This window comes from Sciurus vulgaris, assembly GCF_902686455.1.
Source record: "Sciurus vulgaris genome assembly, chromosome: 12".
Classification (NCBI taxonomy): Eukaryota; Metazoa; Chordata; class Mammalia; order Rodentia; family Sciuridae; genus Sciurus; species Sciurus vulgaris.
The window spans coordinates 85552877-85576458 of NC_136473.1; the positions used below are offsets into that span (position 1 = coordinate 85552877).

The 23582-nt window shown below is 33.8% G+C and overlaps 1 protein-coding gene across 4 annotated transcripts in view; it reads left to right on the forward strand.

Annotated features, from left to right (window-relative positions):
- DENND1B (DENN domain containing 1B) overlaps positions 1–21642 on the forward strand; it is a 232239-nt gene extending 210597 nt beyond the window's left edge. For all 4 annotated transcript variants that reach the window (XM_079107996.1, XM_079107998.1, XM_079107997.1 and 1 more), the window contains 3 exons: positions 16176–16255; positions 17183–17399; positions 18377–21642. In XM_079107996.1, the coding sequence (XP_078964122.1) occupies positions 16176–16255; positions 17183–17399; positions 18377–18910 (831 nt within the window). In that variant the 3' untranslated portion in view covers positions 18911–21642. The remainder of the gene's footprint in view (positions 1–16175; positions 16256–17182; positions 17400–18376) is intronic.
- The last annotated feature ends 1940 nt before the right edge of the window (positions 21643–23582 follow it).

Below are 23582 nucleotides of genomic sequence, written 5' to 3' on the forward strand. Positions count from 1 at the left end.
CTGCATTTTGTTACTTAGCATTATATGGGTTCTCAAGAAGACATGACAGAAGTGATGGCTGTAAGAAGAATTAAGAGTAATAGGGCTTCTGCTTTTACTAATTCTATTGTTATATCATGTGCATGTATGACTTTAATAACAAATCCCACCATCACGTACAACTAAAATTCATCAATAAAAATACGTAAACGAACAAAAAGCCAAATCATAAACCATGAAACAATGTCATTCACCATCCTCAAAAAGGAATTCTACTTAGTATATAGGAATTTCTTTAACATATTTAGAATTATAAAGCAGAAATTAATAGTGTCTAGAAAATCTTTACATTTTAAGTGATAAATACCTGAGTTTCAGGAAGACTGTATACCCAGTATATTTTCCATATATCAATGCGTCCATATATCCCTGTGTATATATTTTAACAGCCAAATATATTGAGTTCATATATCCAAACATTTGTGCCCTAACATTTATTATAATTTAATGTTTTTCTTACATTTTTTTCTATAATTGAAGTTTGATTGTTTAATTTTAGATTCATGTATATAAGTATCAAAGACCTAAATTTGTGACCAGAGAAGGAGAAGATAGTACCATGTTATCAGGGACACTGGGAGGTAGTAAGAGTGAGTAGGGGGATCAGGGAAAGCAATCTCAGAGAAGGGATTTTAAGTACTGTGACAGTATCTCACAAGAAGTCTACCATTTATAATTAGTTTATAAAGCTATTTGCCAAAAAGTCATCTTGAAGTAATTCTTTCATTGTTACTTTCCATCATTAATTTTCCCCCGAAAGTCTCTCAGAATTCATGCTTTCTAACAGTGCTAATTTTACTTCTTTGAGTTGACTTATATTGCTCTGAAATGATAGCCCATCTGTGGCTATCATTTTTTCTAAATGATAGCTTTTTTCTAAAAACAGAATATAGTATATTCAAATTGAAATTGTCCTAATCCTTTATTTGAATTATTATTATTATTTTTTTTTTAGTGTTTAGCAAATTTGTGCAAATGACATAAGGCAGTATCAGGACACTTATGATCCAAGGATATGGGTATTCCTTCAATATCCAAGTTAAAGAATATATGTAGGCCTTTGATAGAATTGGAAATAGGAAATGTAAAGAGCAGTCAAGGAAGAATGTCAGCTCCCCATGCCGTGCCCCCAACTGCAGCGCACCTGGCCTGTTCTTTCTGTTCATTGTGCATTCTGTGTACTGGCTTCTTTGCTTCTCTGTGCCCTGGCATAAATCATGCAGGTCCTCAGCTACTACTCAGAATGGAAAGGAATTCCAGAATCCAATTCCTTGTGGAAGGATATAATCAACTCACTTGGATCTGGCATTAATCCTTGGTTTAGTAAACTTCAGCCAGAGAAGCAGGGAAAAGTACCATGTTATCAGGAACAGTGGGAGGTAGTAGGAGTGAATAGGGTGATAAGGGAAAGCAATTCTCAGGAATTTTAAGGACTGTGGCAGTATCCTATAAAATATCTATCATTTATAGTTGCTTTATAAAGCTATTTGCCAAAAAGTCTTCTTGGGTCAAACAAAAAAATAAATAAATAAATCTATGTTGTTAAGTTCCTGGATCTTTGGACCATAAATCTGAAGATAAGTTTGATGTCAGCCTACTCTAATGTTGCTGTTGCCTTAGTTCTTACATTACAATTGAGCCATAAACAGAAAAGGTTGCAAGCAGAAATAAATTTAGAATACACTATTTACAATTTGGGCAAAGAAATAGCAAGGGGACAGCCATTGTTCACTGCTTTTCCTTGTCATCTGATACTGCAGAAGCTTCCTTGGAACTTCCATCTTTTGGAGATGACACAATCCTACTGATTTAATAAAAACATGATCCAATATGTTATGGACGAGACAGAAAGCTACTGCTACAGCCATGAGCATATTCTTTGAGGCTGATTTCCAAATTATTGAATTTTCTTACCCCTAATTCCTCATGTATAATAATAGGAGCATATTAAAATTTTTAACTAAGTATGTAAATATTTCTAGGAAATGTTAAATGTGGTTAAAAGTAGAATCTAGATATCAGTATGTACTTCAGTGACACTAATTCTTATTTATTCATTTATATTTTACCTATTTCCAAAAATACAATTTAATATCTTACACTTAATCCTAAAAGATTAAAACTTAAATAAATTTATATGTTAGAGTAGATTAAAGGCAGACAGAAAGTAAGTGTAGTAAGAAGTTGTGAAAGCACTTTTCCTTCCTCTGAAGCCAAAATGAAGAGACACGCACAGCTACTCGAATCATAATGTACAGGGTTTTCAGTTGTTCACAAACAAATTTCAAATCATCCTAGGAGACAGGGAAGATACTGTGGATCCACAGATTAGTATCCCAGGAGCTCATATTTTGGTGAAGTTACCTAAGAGAGACAAGGATCTCTGTTTTAAGAGACAGAAATTTGTTTTTCTTTATTTGGTCTCTTCTGTACAGTTTTTATTATATGAATTGTCCAGATTCATTAATATCCTTCTCAAAGGTTCTCAAAGGCAGTTACGAATCACTAAAAAAAAATAAAAACTACAGTTAGGAATAAACTTAAATATACTTTTTTTCTTCCTTCTATAAGGTTCTGTAGTGGAATAGCATCACTTTCTTGTGTTAGAACTGGCCTGTCAGTTACATAGCAAGAGGAGGCATGCTCTGGGTCCCATCTTATATTTATTCGTCAAATAACCAAGTTATCTTAAAAAGATATGTCATGTGCTGAATTTAATGACCTGAAAGCAAGATTCTGCAGGGACTTTCAAGATTTGATGATTTGGATAATATTCATATTCTTACTTCTTTTTCTATTCCTCAGTTTTTATGGAGTTAAAATCATAAAAGAGAGCAGCCTTGGAAAACATGGGGAAAGATGGACAGCTTCTTGAAACAGTGAGGCTGTCTGTGTCTCTGCATTACATAATTCATTTAAAACTCCCAACAATCTAATTGGAGGGGAAACTCGTATCTCCTCCACATTTTTCAGATTTATAAACAGGAAAACATGCACCCAGAGTTCTTCAGGTTATAAATGACAGAGTAGGAATTCAAAAGCAGAAAATTTTGTTTTAGAGCTTAAATGCCTAACCACTACCATGGCACCTTTCGGTTGGGTGGAGTACTTGAGGGGGAGGGACAGTTGAAGACAAGGGCATGGAGCATAGTGCCACAAGGGGACCTGACTGAAAAAGATAGTAGCATTGATTGAGCCCTCAGTCAAAAAGAATATCTCTTAGCAATAAACGTCATTTTCTTGGGATACTATGGACATGTAATGCATATAAAATACCTGCCACATAAAAGGTACTCAGTCGTACTCAGTGGTAGGTGTTCATTTATACCCATACATATATCTTGATTGCCAGGTCTTTTATAGCAGTGCCACCATTGGACTTTCTTCTCTTTTGGTAGTTACTGCCCAGAGTCATTAACAGTCCTCTAGACACTAAAATAGCAAAAATTCCTGAAATTTACCTCCTTCATTCTAAGTAGGAATAACTTGAAATCTTAGTATATGGTTTTGAAAGCAATATATACTGTATTGTACTGGCAAATCCCCTTTTTGTAAGTATGTAAGACCCTGTGTATGTTGTTTTATTGTCAGTAAAATTACCTCAGCAATGAATGTGGATTCCTAGTCCATTTGATTATCTATTTCAGAAGTAGATCTCAGCTGTAACAATTACATTTCCAGTTTCCAATGAGACTTGCCAGTGAAAGACTTTATTTGCATCTGTTTTCCAAATGATGAAAATGGAATGATGAAAATTTGAATTCCAAGAATGTATTTTAGAGTTAAAAAATAAAGTTTGTAATCTGGGTGCTACAGAAAAGAACAAAGATTGAAATATGTCTTGTTTTAAGCCTGTTTTCCATTACTTAGCTTATATTTGGTATAGATTGTGAATCTATAGTCCACCCCCAAAAGCAGTAATTTGTGTGCTGGCCTGCTAATTAGGATGGTTATTTTCTGTTTTGTTGATGAGGCTTAAATAAATGTCGAGGGTACAGCCATGAAGATCTCCCAATTAGGCTTCACATTTGTAAAACCCAACCCTTTTCCCTTTTGTGTGAAGATGACAGTTCTAACAGCAGCCCCAGCCTAACAGGACTCCAGGGAAAGGATCCTCCTCTGGTTTTATTGAAAACAGGGCCAGTTGGGTCCAGTGAGAATACTGCCACTGGTCATGGTGCAGAGCAGTTTTAATCCTGACAATGTACTTACCTTCTTTCATCAATTTTATTTTAGAACAGAATGCTAAATGCTGAGTGAACAATATTTAGACTATTAAGTCTGTCATCTGAAGTTAATGTTTAAAAATGTACTAAAATTCTCTAAGAATGAAAAATTATTTTAAATAATACATAAAATTTATATAAATTTAAGATACTGCTCCATTTTAATAATATTAGCCATTCTTGGCTTAGTCTGTCAATTATAGAATTATAGTGTGCATTTGTCTATGTGTTTGTATGATACACACATGTGCACATGCACACACACATACACACAATTACACTAGTGAACAAGCATGTGAGCTGAGCTGTATTACAAGTCAAAATTAACAGATGGATGGCCTTAAGCAAGGCAAAAATCACTACAACAAAATCTAGTGAAAGTGGAGGAGTGAAGCTTTTTGTTGTTAGCCTTATTAAAATCCTGGCACACGTATCACTTTTAACTATTTCATGTCTGGGACAAATAACAATCTACTTAGGTCTTTTACCTGTTCAATTAAGTATGTAAAAGCTGTACAAAAAAATATGAATGGAAGACAATTTTTCATTTGTAGTGTGATATAATGCAGTTTGCCTGTTGATAAGTACTCACATTTGGAATGTAGTCAAGACTTTAACCTAAACACAGTGTTTACAAATAGAAATATGCGTAATAGTCATAATTGCTACTAATAAGAGCAAGTACACTGGTAGACATATTTTTAATACAGTCACCTATGGACTAATAGTTTGAGATATGACCAGTTATCTTTTGAATGCACAAGGAGTGTTTTCACCATAACATATGATCTATGAACTTTTCCATTTATACCTACTATACCAGGTGCCAAGCCCAATTAATGAATGAAACTTTGCTGTCTTGTTAAGTCTTTGTGTATTAAATGTTTTGTAAATCATTTTGATGAATTTGTGGAATATAGGACAATAGCCATGAGCTCATTTTGTAATTGATGAAGTATACTTCATCTGTAAAAATTATGCTCTGAAGATAATGTACTTTTTTGGTTTGCATAGATTTGTAAGTAAGAAATTTGAAAGCTTTATTTTCATTGAACTTAAAAAGAAATCCCAACATGCTAGCATCTTTATAAAATATAAGAAGTTATTTGTCTTCTAAATGATATCATATTTTAAAATGCTGAAAATTAACTTGCTTCTGTGAAGCTTATAGGAGCAAATGAAAATTAGGTTTTCTTGAATTACTTAGTCCTAAAGATAGTACAAGATGAGGTATTCACACCTAGTAGCATGTGGTTCATATTAATGTATTTATGACAAACTTTCTTTCATAGGAATTCAGTGGATTCTGGGAATAAAAGGAATGTAATTAAAGATAGTTTCTTGCTCAGGTGACATACAGATTTCAGAAAGTGGTTTACTTGTTGAGATCTTTGGAAAAATAGAGTCCATTGAATAGCTTTTCTGTACTGGACTGAAGAGACCTATCATGATTTACAGAGGGAAGTAACCACTTGCTTCTGACTAAAGAAGAAAAGTGATTGCAAATCACAAGGTGAAAAAGATAATTGTGCTGGAGCAGGTGACAGATGGATAATTGAAAGTAATAATTTTGTAAAATAATTTTCTTTTAATTTTACAAAATATTACAAATAAGTTTAACCAAATCATGATTAGCAAAAAAAAAAAAAAAAAATTGATTTTGTATTTTTAGCCCTTCATTTACTTTGGCTCATTCTTGAGAATATTTTAAGCTAAAATGCTAGATTAAAGTAATTAAGGAAATGTTAGAAGGCTTCAAATGATGAACTTTTCTGAAATAAGTTAAATGTACATGCATCTATTAACAAATGCCCATTAGAAAGTACTGCTACAGTGAAAGCACATTGTAGCAGTCTCCATCCCAAGGTTGCTCTTTCACATAGGATATGTTTAGTCTAATTTATGCTAATGTCAGAGATATTTGCAATTGATCTTTTGAATCCACTTTGAAAACTCTGAATACCATATTGTTAATTAGAAAGTTATTTTCTCTGTTGTTTTTCTGTTGAAATAATATTAATTTCCAACCTGTCAAGTTTGATTTTAGTTAAGCCTGTTTAAAAAAATAAATAAATAAATTCATTATGGATTACAAGGGTGCCCTCTACTGGAAATCATGTAGTATTTTTATTAAAAGAAGAGCGTTAAAATTTATGGCACCTTTCAGAATAGTCTCTTAGAAACACAATAGGACACACATTGAGATATTTATATTGTCATAAAATTGTTCAAGAACATTCAATCAAAGAAATAATTCAAGACCAAGTTCTCCTTCCAGTAATTGAGACTTCATCTTTTTGTATGTTTAGCTCTGCCAAATAATTTGTGACATTTTAAAAAGAAATAATGAAAGATAATTTTAATTATGTAAGAATATTCCATATACATTTTGAAATATTTTGAGGTTGATATATATCTTTCTAATTTTATAATTTTACCCTTCAAATTTATTGCCACAAATGACTCTATTATTTATTACAAAATCTTCAAACAAAACATAGGTACTCACTTTTTCCATTTAGTAAGTTTAATGAATATTACCCCTCTATACTTCATGTGTAATCATACAACTAATATTTCTCCTTCCTGTTTTCCATCCTGATTAATTTTTGAAGGTTGTTTTTAACTATTACCTCTTTAATTTGTAAGGATTCTGATTAAATTAACAATGGTCTCTATTCCAAAAGAACCTAAATTTTGCAGACAAATTCTTATTTTTTTGCAGGCATCTTAGAATAAAGAAATGGCGATTTTCCTCTGGTTTTGTGTAGAGAATAGCTTTTAAAGTTTGTCAGAGATCAATGTTAATGTTGATGAAAGGAAAAACCAGTCATTTCCTTTGTAGGGGTTACTCCTGCTGCCTTTTAGTGTCCCCTGAGAGTGAAATTGCCAGAAATGTCAATAGATATATAACTGTAGGGGCATAATAGAATCTTATTATAATTTGAGCCTGATTTGTATCTACTACACATTGTTATATTTTCTAATATATAATATAAAACACTAGAATAATACATAACCATCTTAAGTTAGCCTGTGCCCCTACGCCAATTACAAAATAGAGCTGCTATGTTTGCAGCCTTCTCTGAAAGTTCTTTATGGTTTTTCTAATACTGGAATATAATACTGGTCATTTCACAGAAATCTGTTTCCTTTGTGACTTTATCAGTATCTTTGACATTGTAATAAATGCTTTAAAAACTGGTATTATTTGATTCTAAGACCAAAATATAATTGCGTTTTCTGTTGAAATTTTGACTACATTCAACATGCACACACACAAAAATACCATTTTAAATCTCTGCTTACCTATATGTGTGATACCACACATACATACACATTTATACTTAATATATATAGATGTGATAAATTTGATAAATAAAATGCACCTACAATTATTTTCCTAATCAGATATTTGAATCCTTTTAGAAAGCATAATTTATTAAAGTGGTTGGAAATAATATGGTCCTGTTGATTAATGTTTATCCCAGCTAGAAAGTCATTTTCAAATGAATTAATGAAGGAAACCGAGTTCTGTGTTTTGTTGAAAATACAGTGGACTTGAACCCTTTTTTAAATGTTGAAATATTGAAACTGTCAACAGAAGTGAAATATATTGCCATTTATCAAAGGTTTACTGATGTGTTTATTTATTTTGCTTTGAGAATGCTATTAAAATTGTGTTTATACTGACCAATAATAATCTCCTGGCCCTGAAAGGTTACTGCAAGATCATTGGTAATATTTACATTTTCAAATATGAAAAATCAAAAAAAAAATGGAACAAAGTATTTCAAATATTTATTGTTAATATAATCACTTGTTATATAATAGCCTTTAAAAGTTGGCTTAAAAATATTGTTTGTAACCATTTGCATGTACCCACTCAGGTGAGTAATGAGACCTCCTGTGAGTAATGACTTTCTTTCCACCTATTAACACACTTCAGTGAGGGTCCATCTTAGGGTACCCAGCAGTGTTGCCATAGGATGGATTTTTATATAGGCTCTGGTCAACACTGGAGAAATGAAACTGAAGTACTTCATTTACAGGATGGTTTTAAACCTCCTAATCTCTGCTCATTAAAAGGTCTCTGCAAAATGGGGTCAGTTCTGATTTCTAGCATTCTGTCTCTAAAATCTAATAAGGGTATTTCTTTAGTCAAATACTAGAACGACTTAATATAAATAAAATAAGATTCCATTAATGTAATTAGCGTAATGTGGACAGAATAGACACAGCATCCTGGAGTCTAATTCAGTTCAACTATATGAATATATAGTGGGTGCTGGTTGACAGCTTTTAAGGTCCTGAGTCCCCTCTGAACCTCTGCCGTGTGGTGGACTTGCTGATTTACAATTTTCAAGATCAGTTACCTCTTGGCTTCCGAGAACCTTCATTTACAAATTCAGGCAGCCTTTCCTCCCTTGACCTTTGTAGTCATTCTCCCTTTTACTTTTTAACCATCTTCCTCATCTGGGAGTATAGAGATTCCAAGGTTTGTGGGAAGGATCTGGCCCAGAACACCAGCTCTGCCTCTTGGGTGATTTGTGAACTTGAGCAACTTTCTCAGCTCCCCAAGCAACTTAGCCTTCAGGTCTATGACATGGTGATAATTATGTCCGCTTCCATAGAATTATTGTGGATGTAGTATACTGACACAATTTGTTCTTCCAACACTCACTAGAAATTTTATAAATATTAGTTAATATTATTTCTATTCTATCAACTACCACAACACCCAACACAAAAAAATAAAAAAGGAATAATGAATGCCTATTGTATTTTAGAAGCAGAATGAATTAGACTGGTTGGTAGTGTCCCTCAGCTCTTGGGTGCCCTGTTCTATATTTTGCTGATAGTTTTTGCTTCATTTTTCTTGCTTTCTTTAATCTTCGTGTTTCAGTTTGAATAATTCGTAATGACCTGTTTTGAAAATCACTGATTCTTTCTTCAAACTGCTGATGAGCTGCTTGAAACTATTCAGTTCTCACATCCTGTTGTTTCTTTTTTCCTAACATTTTCACTTTTTAAAAATAGATTCCATCTTTCTGCTGTCAGCCAATCTATTCATGTATGTTGTGTATCTTCTTTCTTTCTTTTTTTTCTTTCTTTCTTTTTTTCTCTTTCTTTCTTTCTTTCTCTTTTCTTCCTTCCTTCCTTCCCTCCCTCCCTCCCTCCCTCCTTTCTTTCTTTCTTTCTTTCTCTTTCTTTCTTTCTTTCTTTCTTTCTTTCTTTCTTTCTTTCTTTCTTTCTTTCGTCTCATAATTCTTAACAATACTGAACCCAGTGTGTGGAAAAAAATTAGTGTTTACATCCAGAAATGGGCAAGATTCTTCTGTAATGCTGTTAGTATAAGAGGTTGAGTCTACCAGAAGTTGCACTAAATTTGGATTTTGTTGTTGATGTCATTTCCTGCCATGGTTTGCTATTTTCTTGTCCTTAGGATGGAGCCCTGCCAGTGCAGGTACTGGGTTTTCTCAATGTTCCTGCTGTTTTATGGCAATTCTCTCTTTCCTTGTGTTTTGCAAAGGGTGAAACTGGTCCTATCTCTCATCAATCCTTGGAAGAGATGAAATTTATGAAATATATGAAATTCAGTGTATTTGGTTATCTAGCAGCTCAAGTCCCTGAGAGGCTCAAGAACAATTACAATTTATTTTTTAGATTATCCAGCCCCTTCTTATTGTCAGAATGGAAGTGACATTATCTTTCAGCTTTCTGTATTACAAATGAGAGTGGAATTAGAAGCAAAAGAAATTAAAAGATAAGATTCTTGGTCTCAAGGGCTTAGTAAGATAAGAATGAACTGAAAATGAAATAAACTGCTTTTACGAGAAAGTGTATTTCAGGAGACATTTGAGTGGTAGAAATAAACTGAATAAAGCTGATAAAGAATAAGAAATCACTGTGATCTGGGAGAATTGGGAAAGGGTCCTCAACATGTCAGGACTACTTCAGAATCTTCCTACTTGATCTCGCCTCATCTGGCATTCAGCATTTATTCTCATACTGCTTCATGCAGGTATTATTGTCCTAGGCCAAAAAATGCATAAGTCCAGGGGTTTGTTGCAGACTTAGGGGTGAGCAAAGTAATACTTTTGGACAACTATTTGCCTCAACTCCAAATTAGGGGCAGTAGCAAAGATTATATCTACCTTCAAAAATGCATGTATTAAGAGAATCTTAATTTTATGAAGTCTAAAAAATTCAATTTTCTTCATTTTCTTGTTCATCTGCCTGTATTCCTTATCTCCCCTATTCAGCCCCCCCCACCAAGAATTTAAATTTACCTTGCATTTTGCCTTATTAATATTTGTCTGCCATCTAGTGATCGAAATGGTAACTGCAAGATCACCTGGCTCCTTGGAGCTTCTTGGAAGACTTTCACCCTTCCACAGTCTGATACACTTTTTGGAAACCATCCTAGTGAAAAGAAAGAAAATATTTAGCTTTATTAATGGGCTAAATAAGACTTACTTTTTGAGGTTTCGTTGGACATTGAGTTGTATGGTTTTGTGACTTAGTCCTACCCCTGAGGTTTTCTGTGTTTTCTTACTGTTTTTCTTTCAGATAAAATAGTTTTCCTTCTTGTCTTCACCAGTCAACTTTATTTCATTCAATGTTTGGCTCTAAGTTTAACTTCTCTAGCATGATCTTCTCTAATAGTTTTCATCCCATACTGATAGCCTTTCCTTTTCAATACATTTTCTCAAGTATTGACTTCATGAATTTTCACATATTCTAGATGTATATTTTACATTTTACAGTTTCACGGAGGCAAAATTTTATTTTACAATTATGTGGGTTCAGAACCTAGTTTTGACTGAGGATGTATTACATCTTGTTCCCTGTCTCATTTTAATCTCTTGTATCAAAGTGATATACAAATGTTTATTTCATTTTTGAGTGTTTTTGCATCCCCCAAATTTGCCTTTATTTTTTATAGTACTGGTTTCTAAGACAGTGGCTAATGACAGAGCTTCTATGTAACCTGTATTAGTATTACACAGTGTTAGTATAGTCAGAAACTTCCTATTGTGTCAACTTCAGTATACAAGCAGCCGAAGCGAACACTCCTCAGATTTTATACCTCATCACTTGATCCCAGACTTTACTAGTACTTGTAGTTTGTAGCTGCAGTTCTATATTGTTAACATTACTAGTCTGCAGAATGGATGTATCTTTTCATTTTTGGAAATGTTTCTGTTTGACATTATGACTAGCATTACATAATTACTTGAAATAAAGTACAATCAGAAATTTACATAAGTTTTCATCTGTGTTGTTAAAAATCTGAATTGAATTATATTCATACAATGAGAAGAATCAGTTTTTAAATCTTTATTCTATTATATTCAGGATTTTAGCATTTTCACCTTGTATTTTTTAATGTCTTCTGAAGAAGAAATATCTTTTTAATTTCTTTTATATGCTTCATAACATAGAAGAAAGCTTGCATACAGTACATGCTTAGTGAATGTTTATGAAGGAAGAGATACTAAGAATGGAAAGAAAACTGAGTTGTGGCTATTACCTTGCTTTCAGTAGGTTCACAATTGAGATTTGATTAAGTAGCTTAAGGTCATTCTTCATTTTCTGACCTACAAGTCTTGGATCTCTTCCTTGCCTATCTCCCTCCTACCAAGTTCTCACTTGCTTGCTAGATCTCCAACCCCCTCCACCTTCATATAACCACCATGCATTTAAATTTATCCAGCCTTTTGCCTTTTTAGGGTGTGTCTGCCATCTAGTGATCAAAAAAGTAACTGCTAAATGTAATGGGTGCCTTGAAGAGTCCTGTGTCCCAACAGGTTAATTCACAACAACCCGATAGTTGTCATTCATTCCCTACACTTCCCCTGATTGCCCCACAACAGGAACGTTGTGCGTATTGTTAATTGTTATTATCATCTACTTAAAACCTGCTGTTTAGAGCCTAACTAAAAAAATTTTCAGGTAAAGACTTCCCTTGATCTCTTAGGCTAGGTCAAATTCCTGTTAAGTGCTTTAATTGCAATCATAGCTTAGTAAAAGTTAATTTCAGTCATAATTTTTATGTTTACTTGTATGATTATTTAATTTAATTCATGTCTTATTTATTAGAATGTAACATCCATGAGGGCAGGGAGCCTTCTTGGTTATCATCGTATGTCTAGCATTAGCCCAATGCCTGCCACATGGAATCTTTGTTGAAGGAATTAATATAACACTCATCTGCACCCTGTGGACCCTGAAAAATGCTTACGTCAGTCAGTCAGGAGAGTATATTTTCTTTCTAGTTGTTTAACTCATGGAATAAATATTCAACAGAAACTACCTACTTTGTATGAAGATAGTCATATATTCAGAAATCATTAACTGCCTATAACAAAGGATAACTTCATATCAAAGAGAAAAATTATGACTCATTTTATTTAGCTAATTAGTGAGGAAATCAGTGAGATGGTAAAAAGGACAGTCCATAGGTTGTCAGGAGTATCAAAATGCTACCAGATACAAAACTCACTAGTTCTACTAGACAAAGGTTAACAGTCACATACAGGAAAATTATTAACATATTAGTTATTTTTCTTTCTAACTGTAATTCTGTTGTGAAAATTCATCACCATTTCCTTATAGAAGTGATGAATCCTGGTTTAGGTAGGAAATATGAAACCCAAATTCACACGTGCCTGTGAAACCCGTGTTATGACTTAGGTACTATAGATTTTGGGGAAAAAACACAAAACAGTAGCTTCATTAAAAAAAGTTGAAATTGAAACAAAATCAAGAGCTATGATATATGCAGGCAGCTGTAGGCTATAAAGGTAACTGTTATGTAAGAAAATGAACTAAGAACTTGGAACACAATGGATTCTGTTTTCCAGTTCCTATTTTTGGCTGTGTGTGACTTTGGGCAGATTACAAAGCCTATATGGGTTCTTCCAGATTTGTTACAGGTTCCATTAGAGCCTGAGTGAGTGGCTTCATGAAAACATTTAATTAATTCAACTCTCTATTCCCAGGACCTAACCATGTGTGTATGTAAGAGTGCTTTGTAAAATACTTCATAAATATATTTATTGCCTGATCGTCTTGTATTTATTCTTAACAAATAGCAATATAAAATCCCAGATCCTTATAGTTTTTTTAGTTCTTTTAAATTTTGATTTCTTTCATCAAAAGTTAAATGCAAGACCAACTCTCTGGCATAATGCTAACCATATACAGGGTAAAACGCAATAATAATGTCTTGTCTTTAGAAAGAAAGAATTGTATATTTTGTGAGTTGCGGGAAAGGGTGAAATATATTTTCCCCACAGAAATAAGGTTGTGAGTGGTCATTCTGCAAATTTTCACTTAACTCATGAACCTCCAACTCATAGTAGTAAGACAATAAAGTGATAATATGGTTTTAGGTCCCCTTTTCTGTCTTTTTTTTTTGCAGTGGTACAGATTGAACTCAGGGCTTGGTGTGGGCTAGGCAAGTGCTTTACCACTGAGCTATATGTCCCCTGTTGCCTCCCCAAATACATTTCTAATAACCAACCTTATGGGGAACAAAGAGGAGTAGAGAAGGAGGGATCAGGGCTGTAGGTTTCAGAAACTTGCTTGTTATTTTGGGGTGTAATAAATGAAGGCAGTTATCTGGGTTGGAAAATAAAAATAAGAAGACAGAAAGTTGTTCCCCTGTGGTTTCTTAGCGGAAGTGTCCACATTCAAGTTCACTGGTGTCTATCTAGAACCATTGCATGCATTCTAAAGCCCTGTTACATCCAGATTCTAGCCTTAAAGGCATTTCCCATTTGGAGAAACCAGGATTCTTTTCTGAGGTCATGTCAAAGAACACAGGAATCAACTTGAAAGAGCTACCATTGATAGAAGATGGGATAATTTTTTAAAGTTTTATTTTGAAATATTTCAAACATGTAGTAGTAAAGACACACTTCTTAAAAATTCCCAGGTTTCTTTCATGTAGCTTCAGTAATGATCAGCTGTTGCATGCTCCTTCTTCCACCACTATATTATTTTGAAGTAGAAAATCAACAGCATATAATTTAATCTGTGAATATTTCAGCAATATCTCTAAAACAAGACTATTTTTAAATCAAAATCATGGTATAAATGGCAATTATCAAGAATACAAGCAACAGTAGGTGTTGGAGAGGATGTGGGGAAAAAGGCACACTCATACATTGTTGGTGGGACTGCAAATTAGTGCAGCCACTCTGGAAAGCAGTGTGGAGATTCCTTAGAAAACTTGGAATGGACCTACCATTTGACCCAGCTATCCCACTCCTCGGCCTATACCCAAAAGGACTTAAAATCAGCATACTACAGAGATACAGCCACATCAATGTTCATAGCTGCTCATTTCACAATAGCCAGACTATGGAACCAACCTAGATGCCCTTCAGTTATTGAATGGATAAAGAAACTGTGGTATATATGTACAATGGAATAATACTCAGCTATAAAGAATAATAAAATTATGGCATTTGCAGGCAAATGGATGAAATTGGAGAATATCATGCAAAGTGAGATAAGCCAATCTCAAAAATCCAAAAGACGAATGATCTCGCTGATAAGTGGATGATCACACGTAATGGAGGGTGGGAGGGGGGCAAGAATGGAGGAAGGAGGGACTGTATAGAGGGAAAAGAGAGGTGGGAGGGGTGGGGGGGAAGGAAAAAAATAACGGAATGAGTCAAACATCATTACTCTATGTAAATATATGAATATGCAAATGGTATGCTGTTACTCCATGTACAAAAAGAAACAAAATGTATCACATTTGTTTACAATAAAAATAAATTTAAAAAAAAAATCGTGGTATAGCCATGTGTGATGGCACATTCCTGTAATCCCAGTGGCTGGAAAACTGAGGCAGGAGGTCACAAGTTCAAAACCAGCTTCTGCAAGTTAGTGTGGCTCTGAGAAACTTAGCAAGACCTTGTCTCAAAATTTAAAAAATGAAAAAAGGGCTGGGGATGTAACTCAGTTGCTAAGCACCCCTGTGTTCACAAACACACAAACACACACACACACACACACACACACACACACACACACATATCATGGTATAAATAAAAAATGGGGCAGTTTGAACAACAAGAATAATAATAACCTTGGTATATTGAATCATATTAAGTATATGTGACTCCTATAAAATGCTCTTATGGCTCAACTTTTAGAAATTGTTAGGGGAATAACTCATTACTCTGAAAATTTTAAATAACAGTTGGCGATCTTTTTTTTTTTTTTTTTTTCCTGTTCACATTGCACTTCGGTGTAGCTAAAGAAAGTTGTTCTTTAGAGAATTCCAGCAAATAAATATAGAAGGAATGCTCTAGAAAGCATGATTCTTCAGCTCTTCATGAAATGATGGACTTAGCCAGTGGTCATTGTAAGTCACTATAATTATCAAGAGCCCCAGAACCTCTGTAGAACCAGAACCTACATTTATCTTTTTATAAATCACTAAGAGATTTATATACACACTAGGGATTGAGAAGCACTGCTCTAAAATACTTGGGATTGGTAGGAGTGGGGAATAAAAGAAATAAGTTAGGCAAATATTGATGATTGTTAATATTGTATTTTAGGTGCATGATGGGAGTACAATTGATATTAAGTCAAATATGCTTAAATCAAGGTCTTTGCAACTGTGTGCATGCATGTGCATGTGTGTGTGTGTTTGTGTGTCAGTCCAGTGACTTATTTTTAGTTATTAGTTTGCAGAGCTGTGAAGTGTTGAGATGAATATTGCCTGATTTCTTTCATTTTTCTTTCCCAATTGCCAAATTACTGGGTAACATTCAAGAAATTTGAATGCATATTTTTAAAAAGTGTTCCTGATAAAATCATGTTGTTCCTTTAAAATTGTCTGAAGATATTTATTTTAAACTATGTTCAATTTCTCTCTAGGCACACTTAAAAAGGCCTCTTAAGAGCCTCGATGGTGTTCTGTATGACGACGATGACAACGACATTGAAAGAGCAAGCAAGTAAGTGGTGGAGTGTGGTGTTCTCGAGGGCATGGCTTGCTGGCAGAGCCTTAGGTCACAAAGGCTGTCTCAGAGACTGTGCACTGCTGGAGCTCAGTCCCTTGCAGTGTCCTTCCCCAAAAGTAAACCGTGCTCTTGGGAACTTTGTGGAGAATGTCTTGGGACAGGAAAGAAAGATAGGCCTGAAATGCCTTGTTCTTGGAAAGCAGCAATGTCTAGAGACTTTACTGTCTGGGATGGTGATAAAGAAGACATATAGATAAAGGTAAAAAAATAAGAAGACTCCTAAATTAGGCTCTTACCCTCATGCTGAAAGGGGCAAGTTAAATATGAGGAATCAATTTGAAGCAAATTGAATTGAGGGAGACACTTCAGTATAGGATAATATCAGAAGAGGAAAATTTAGTACAAATGTTAAAATTATGATAGTATACATTTAACTTTTTAACAATTTTAAGATATGGAATGACAAAATAGGCAGTCTTTCTCTACATTAAATAAATGTGTTATCTAAAGAAATATACATTCCTCTATAAAATAAGGTGAGTAAAGAGAAGGAAAACTATATAAAAATAGTGAAAGTGAATTTGGGCCATTACAAACTTTCTAAGTGTTCAGGCTAATAGTTCTAAAGTAAAGGGTCCAATCCCACAGGATTAAACTGTATGAAAAGCCCTGCTGCTTCTTCTAGATGGCTAAGGTACGGGAAACTGTTGGTACTTAATGCAGGTACTTAAATTTCCAGTACTTGAATTGGTACATAAAAAACAATGAAGAATTAGGCCATGATCCAGTTACTGCTTTTGTGTTATTCCACTGGAATGCCACTGTGGATTTAAAACCATCTCATTGATTGAATGCAGTCAGTGAGCTGACACACAGCATCTCAGGGTGTCCACCTACTACTGCATGTTTTATTTTCTTCAGGTTATCTTCTGAAGATGGTGAGGAAGCTTCTGCTTATTTTTATGAAAGTGATGACTCCGTTGAAACAAAAGCAATGATTCCTTATTCAGGTGAAATGGACTTGTTAGGAGAGATCCTCGACACACTGAGCACACACAGCTCGGATCAAGGAAAGCTGGCAGCTGCAAAGAGCTTGGATTTCTTTCGATCAATGGATGATATTGATTACAAACCTACGGTTAGTTGACCATTCAGCTTACAAAAGTGAATGAAAACATCCTTACCCTTGCTGTGATTGCCTGATCTTATAATCTTAGTTGGTAAAAGCATTTAACCTCTAAATAGGTGTACAAGCCTCAAAACTGATAAAATTTAATCACTGAGAATGATTTCTAATAATAAATTTCTATATTTTCCCTTTCACTTACCCAATTCTGGTGATTGTTGGTATTTATTGAAATTATTTTGTCTGGCAGTAATATTTTTTACAATTTAATTTTATAGTTGTCTTCTTTGGGGGAATTTTTAAAATGTTAAATGTTACTATCTTTTTCTTTTGTTTCCTGGGTTTTCAGAAGAATATAATAAATGGGTTTGTTCAAGTCATTTTCCATCATCTTGTTTCCAAAATGAACAGTGTTTTAAATAAAATCAAACTAAAGCCAGGTATAATATTGCACACTTGTAATCCCAGCAGCTCAGGAGGCTGAGGCAGGAATATCTCAAGTTCAAGGCCATCCTTAGCAACTTAAGGAGGCCCAAAGCAACTCTAATATTAAAAAGGGGCGGGGAATGTTGGGGATGTGTCTCAGTTTTTAAACAACCCTGAGTTCAATTCCTGGTATAAATTTTTTTTTTTTTAAATAAAACAAATTGAACTAAATGCTTTAAATACATGAGGGATAACAGTATGAGCAATGGCAACCCTGTTCTGATTGTGAGAGACTCCAGAACTTGGCATGAACTATATGCTGTAGTTTGAATTTGACAGGTGACAATTACAAGGATATGGAGACCAAAGTCCGTCCCATTTCATTCCTGTTCAAAGAACCATTTTGGAAGTGTCAGAATAACTGTCAGTAATATAGTCCCTCTGGGAAGAACTTCAAGTTGCCAGTCGTAAAAGATAAGAACATTGATTTCAAAATGGAAAAAATGTTGCTAAAGTTATGTTATGATCTCATTAAAAGTGTTCTGAATTTGTTATTCTTTCAGAATAAATCCAATGCTCCTAGTGAGAACAACCTGGCCCTCCTTTGTGGTGGTTCTGGTGATCAAACAGAGTGGAATCTTGGGCAGGATGATAGTGCTCTCCATGGCAAACACCTCCCTCCATCTCCCAGGAAGAGGGTTTCCTCTAGTGGCTTCACAGATTCTCTTTTCATCCTGAAAGAGGAAAACAGTGAAAAACACCTCAGTGCTGACAACATGAGTAGCTCTACTCTGGTGGAAAAACCAGCAATTACTGCAGGATTGAGTTTTCCATTAACTGCCACTGAAATGCCCCAGACTGATAAAGGAAGAAAAGAAAAGAAGGAAACACTAAGCCAGATTTCAGATGATCTGCTTGCACCCAGCCTTGGGCGACGTCCATCTACTTTCGTTCCTTGGGAGAAAGAAGGGAAAGTCAAAGAGACTTCAGAAGATATTGGACTGCTCCATGAAGTAGTGTCATTATGTCACATGTCATCTAACTTCCAAGGAAGCTTAACCATTTCAGAGGAAAATACAAGGGGAAACCAAGCTTAAGTCATCAATTAAGGGTCAGTCACTTGCATCTAAGCTTCTATGGAGACATTTTGGGATTGCCTGAAATTTATGTAGTAAAATCATTTGTAGGAATGATAACTCTTACTACTATTTAATTTTTTTTTATTTGGAACAAACATTTCCCCCACTTATTCATCTTGTGGATGTATATGTTTTCCGATTTTAAATTGTAAAGTGAATTCTTCTACTGTGCTATTAAATCAGGTACTAGTTTGTATGTTCGTTGAAAGTGAGTATTGAACATATGATTTCCCAGTATTTGGTGCTTAATGCCATTCATTTATTTAAACTAAGTATGCATATATAATCCTTGCACATAACCAGTAGCTGTTGTACTAACTTGGTTGAGCATGAACCTGATCAGGATGTCAAAACTAGCCTGAAACTGATGAAATTGTTAACCCACTAATTGCCTTAATCTTAAAACTATATTAAGCATACTTTACTAATGTATGAAATTATGTGTAAACTTTGAGAGCTAAGTTATTTTGTTCTTCAGAGCAATAATGCCTTTTTCTACTCATCAATTTAAGATCAAAATTCATTTTTTCAATGTTTAAAAGCTCTCTTGTGGAAATATTTAATTTGCTTTTATAAGGACACTGCAGCCATGTTTTCCAAAAGGTATAAAGCTATAAATTAACCTTTCACTCAGTGAAATATATAAAGTGCTGAATTGCAATGTGAAGTTAATGACTTCTGTTTACAAATGAGACACTTACAACATTTTCACTGTCTCTCTCTATGCCTTTGCTAGCTAGGGGTTCACTGCAAGAAGGCCAAATGCAATGTAAACGTGTCTGGATAAAAATTTTTCATGTCTTTTTTCTTAGCTAATCATTTCCAATCAAAATGCTTCATATCATTATCTCGGATTTATTTTTTTAAATAACTGATTTTGTATGTAGAAGTTTTAGATTTATAGAAAAATTGCAAGGACAGTTCAGAGAGTTCCCACATATCCCTGTACTTAGTTTCCTTATATTATTAGCATCTCACATTAGTGGGATATATTTGCCACAATTATGAACCAGTATTAATAGTCCATACTTTATTCAGATTTCTACAGTTTTTCCCTAATGTATGTTTTCTGTTCCAGGATCCCATCCAGGACACCATGTTACATTTAATTGCTATGTTTCCACAGGCTCTTCTTGGCTATGGCAGTTTGCTTGTTTTTGATGACCTTGACAGTTTTGAGAAGTATTGGTCAGATATATTTCAGAGTACCCCTCTCTTGGAATTTGTCTGATTTTTTTCCTTCTAATCACAGTAGAATGATGGGTTTGGGGGAAAAATATCACAGAAGTAAAATGTCACTTTCATCACATTGTATCATGTTTTGTGAATGTTTATGTTCCCTTTAACACCCTGGAATTTGTCAGGCTTCTCCACGATTAATTTACTTTCTATCACCCTTTCTATGCGGTGGACTTTGGAAGGAAGTCAGTATGAGACTTCCACTCTTCAGGAGTTAGGCTTCATCTCCTTTAGGCAGAGGAATATCTGAATAAATCATTTGGAATTCTTCATGGGAATGCGTCTCCCTCAAATTTACTATTAGGCTTTGTAATTCATCTAAATTACTTGATTACTTCATGGTAGGCTAGACTGCCAGGTATAATCAGAAAAGAGCCCTAGTGATATTATGGCTAATTTGTTATATCTATACTCTGTATACCTATTCTCCGTAGCCCCAGTCATGATTATATTTTTTTTTAAATGCCTTTCTTTAAAAAAAAAAAAAAAAAGTATGAGAAACCATTCAAGAACTCCAATAAGACTATATTTCAAATATCTATTGAAGGAGTGTAATTTCAGTTAAAATTCTTAAAGTAGGTTTGTTTAAAACATTGCTTAGAATTATTTATTCGGGTTACTTTTAAAGAAAATGATCAATATTTTTAAAAACTGCTTTTCAAAATTAAATGAATATATTATAATTGGGATGACCATTCATAATTGTAAAAGAAGATGAAGCTTGTTTTCCCTATAAAAATGGGTTCTGTTACTAAGGAAAAAGTGTTTAATCCTTATGCTTTTATAGATTCAGTGTTCTTGTCAATGTTTGCCTTTATATGTTCATTACAAACTCTAATTTCCTTTATTGAAATATGCAGTAAAAGAAGTCCATATATCAGAAGAGCTGTTTTAATTGAGAAAGAAAAAAGGCTACTCTGAGGTTTACTCTGCTTGGCAAATGCTCCATCATTTGTGAAAGAATACAAAGCCACCTTGCAATACAAATTTTGAAAAGAGGTGTTTTTTTTCCCCTCTCTTCAGAACGAGATGATGATGAGTGTAACAGACCAGATTGGGGTTTCAGTCCACTTCTTAATAAAAAAAAAATCTACATTCTTTTCCTGACTTTCAGTCACCTCACAAGAAGTTTGGCTGTAATACTATGTTGTTTTGAGGATACTTAGCCACTCACAAATAACTTAATTGTCTTAAGGAATTTTAAAGTGATTTGTGCCTTATTTTTGCATTCTAAATTAGCTGTTTTACTCTGCTAAAGACAAAAGCAAAAATAAAATTCTCCCTCTTATTCCTAAAAAAAAAAAAAAAAAAAAAATCCAGAAGACTAATAGCAAATATTGACTTCTCAAAATATTTAAGTTCTGAGTACTCAGTCTGCTTGTAAACTACCTTCCCAGTATTAAGATAGATACACTGTGAATGAAGAGAAATTAGGGTAAATCTGAAATAAAGAGTTTTATTTTCTACTGTGCCCATATTTTCTGTTGTAACTAAACCAGATACAAAGTTTCCCTCACTGTTTGAAATTGTTTTTCAAAAAAGCAGTACTTCCTCTACAACAAAATTGTATAAATTTAGTGACTTTTGACTATGTAATATAATCTTTCATATGGCCTCTAAACTGAGTCATGATTCTTCCTGAATCCTGCTCTAGCTTTTATTGTTTTGCCCTTAGATTTCATCCATGGTCTTTCAGGAGACTAGAGAAATAGTTTATAAATTTAGGGGCTGTTGATTGTTAAGTGAAAATTTACGCTAAGTGGCGTATCTTTATGATTACCTAATTTAGCAAATCTTAGGCAACCAAAATACAGCATGATTATTTTTCCAACTCAAAACTAATAATTCCTTCATTTTCAAAATATTTATGGACTCTTTTACCAGTCATGTGCAAGGTACGATAACTGAGGGTTGTAGGGGAAATAAAATAATTAACACAGTTCGTGCTCTGAAAAGAATCAATTATAAAGGAAAAGGAATTGCAAGTGTATTGAAATAATTAATAATAATAATAATAATATAATGTGCTTTGCTTAGAAGGTACCAGGCCAAGATTCTAACACCAAGAAAGATGTTCTTATAAAATGAACTTAATCTAAGCATGTTCTAAGTACAGAACTAAAGTACCATATCTGATTTCGTTAACTTTCCTAATCATGATGCTAATTACAATAATGCTGCTAAGATACCGTTCAGAGACTGTGTGTCCTTGTGTACCTGATTTTCTTTCAGATAAGCAGGTGGCACAGGGTCCTCTGTGGGGAATGATGCTCCTTTCATGCCTAGGGCCACTTTATTCAGTTTAGTAAGAACTGAAGGTGTGATAAGAATTCGATCACGTTAATAAGAATCCAGTTTTTACTTTTTTCTCTTTTCTTTATAAGAGGCTTCTCTTATAAAGAAACAGTCCCTTCCATTTAAATTAAAACTGTAAGTGACAATGCTGTTATTAGGATTCTATGATAATATTCTAATACCAGGATCTAGGAAAGCTAAGGAATCATTTGTTAAATAAAATGGAGAAGAAGAGGAGAAAAATGAATATTGTTATAGTCAGTAGATCTTCATTCTTTATCTGGATTTTCAGGAGATTGATTCCTTTCATGAATAAATTTTCTAATGACAACTCCATTTTGTTTGGCATCAAAGAATCTGAATCTAAGAAGAGATTTGTAAATGAGAGTATAAATTCAGGAATGTAAAATGAATCTCCAAGTTTAATTCCCCCAAAGCAATTTTAATGTAGGAAAGTTTTTAAAAACCCTGTCAGTACTGACATTTTTTCTATGTGGAGCCCAATAATAGGGTTAGTGCATGTTTCTTAATGCTTCTTTAAGAGGCAGAGTTGTTTGGAGCAAAGCAGTTAAAATTATGGTCTGGTTAAGGAATAGGGAATTATGTACATTTAGGCTGAGATGTATTTTATTTTACAAAATAATAGGATTTTGTGCAATATATTTTTCTTTCATAATTTAGTTCATATAAATATGCACATCTGCTTTTCTAGCAGATGCCTTAAGATCATGTCTTTCAGTATTTGTGTAAAATTGTATGTAGCAGTGTTCTGTGTGATTTTAGGAAAAAATATTCTTTATATCGTTGGCAAGAAAAATGTTTTGTTTATTTAAAATAATTATGGATATTGCATTATTGTATCATAACTAACTGCCTCAGCATCAATAAATATGCAATAAGAAAATCCTGTACCTTAGATTACCATTGACAATACTGTTACTTTAAAAGAAATGTCTATGGTACAAAGTGCTGATTCTACATGAGTACATTTAACACATAAGTCTGTTCTGCACCACATAAATCTAAATGGCATTTGTATGGTGATGACCACATATATAGATTGTAACATCGTTTGTGATGAATCTTTGCTAAGATT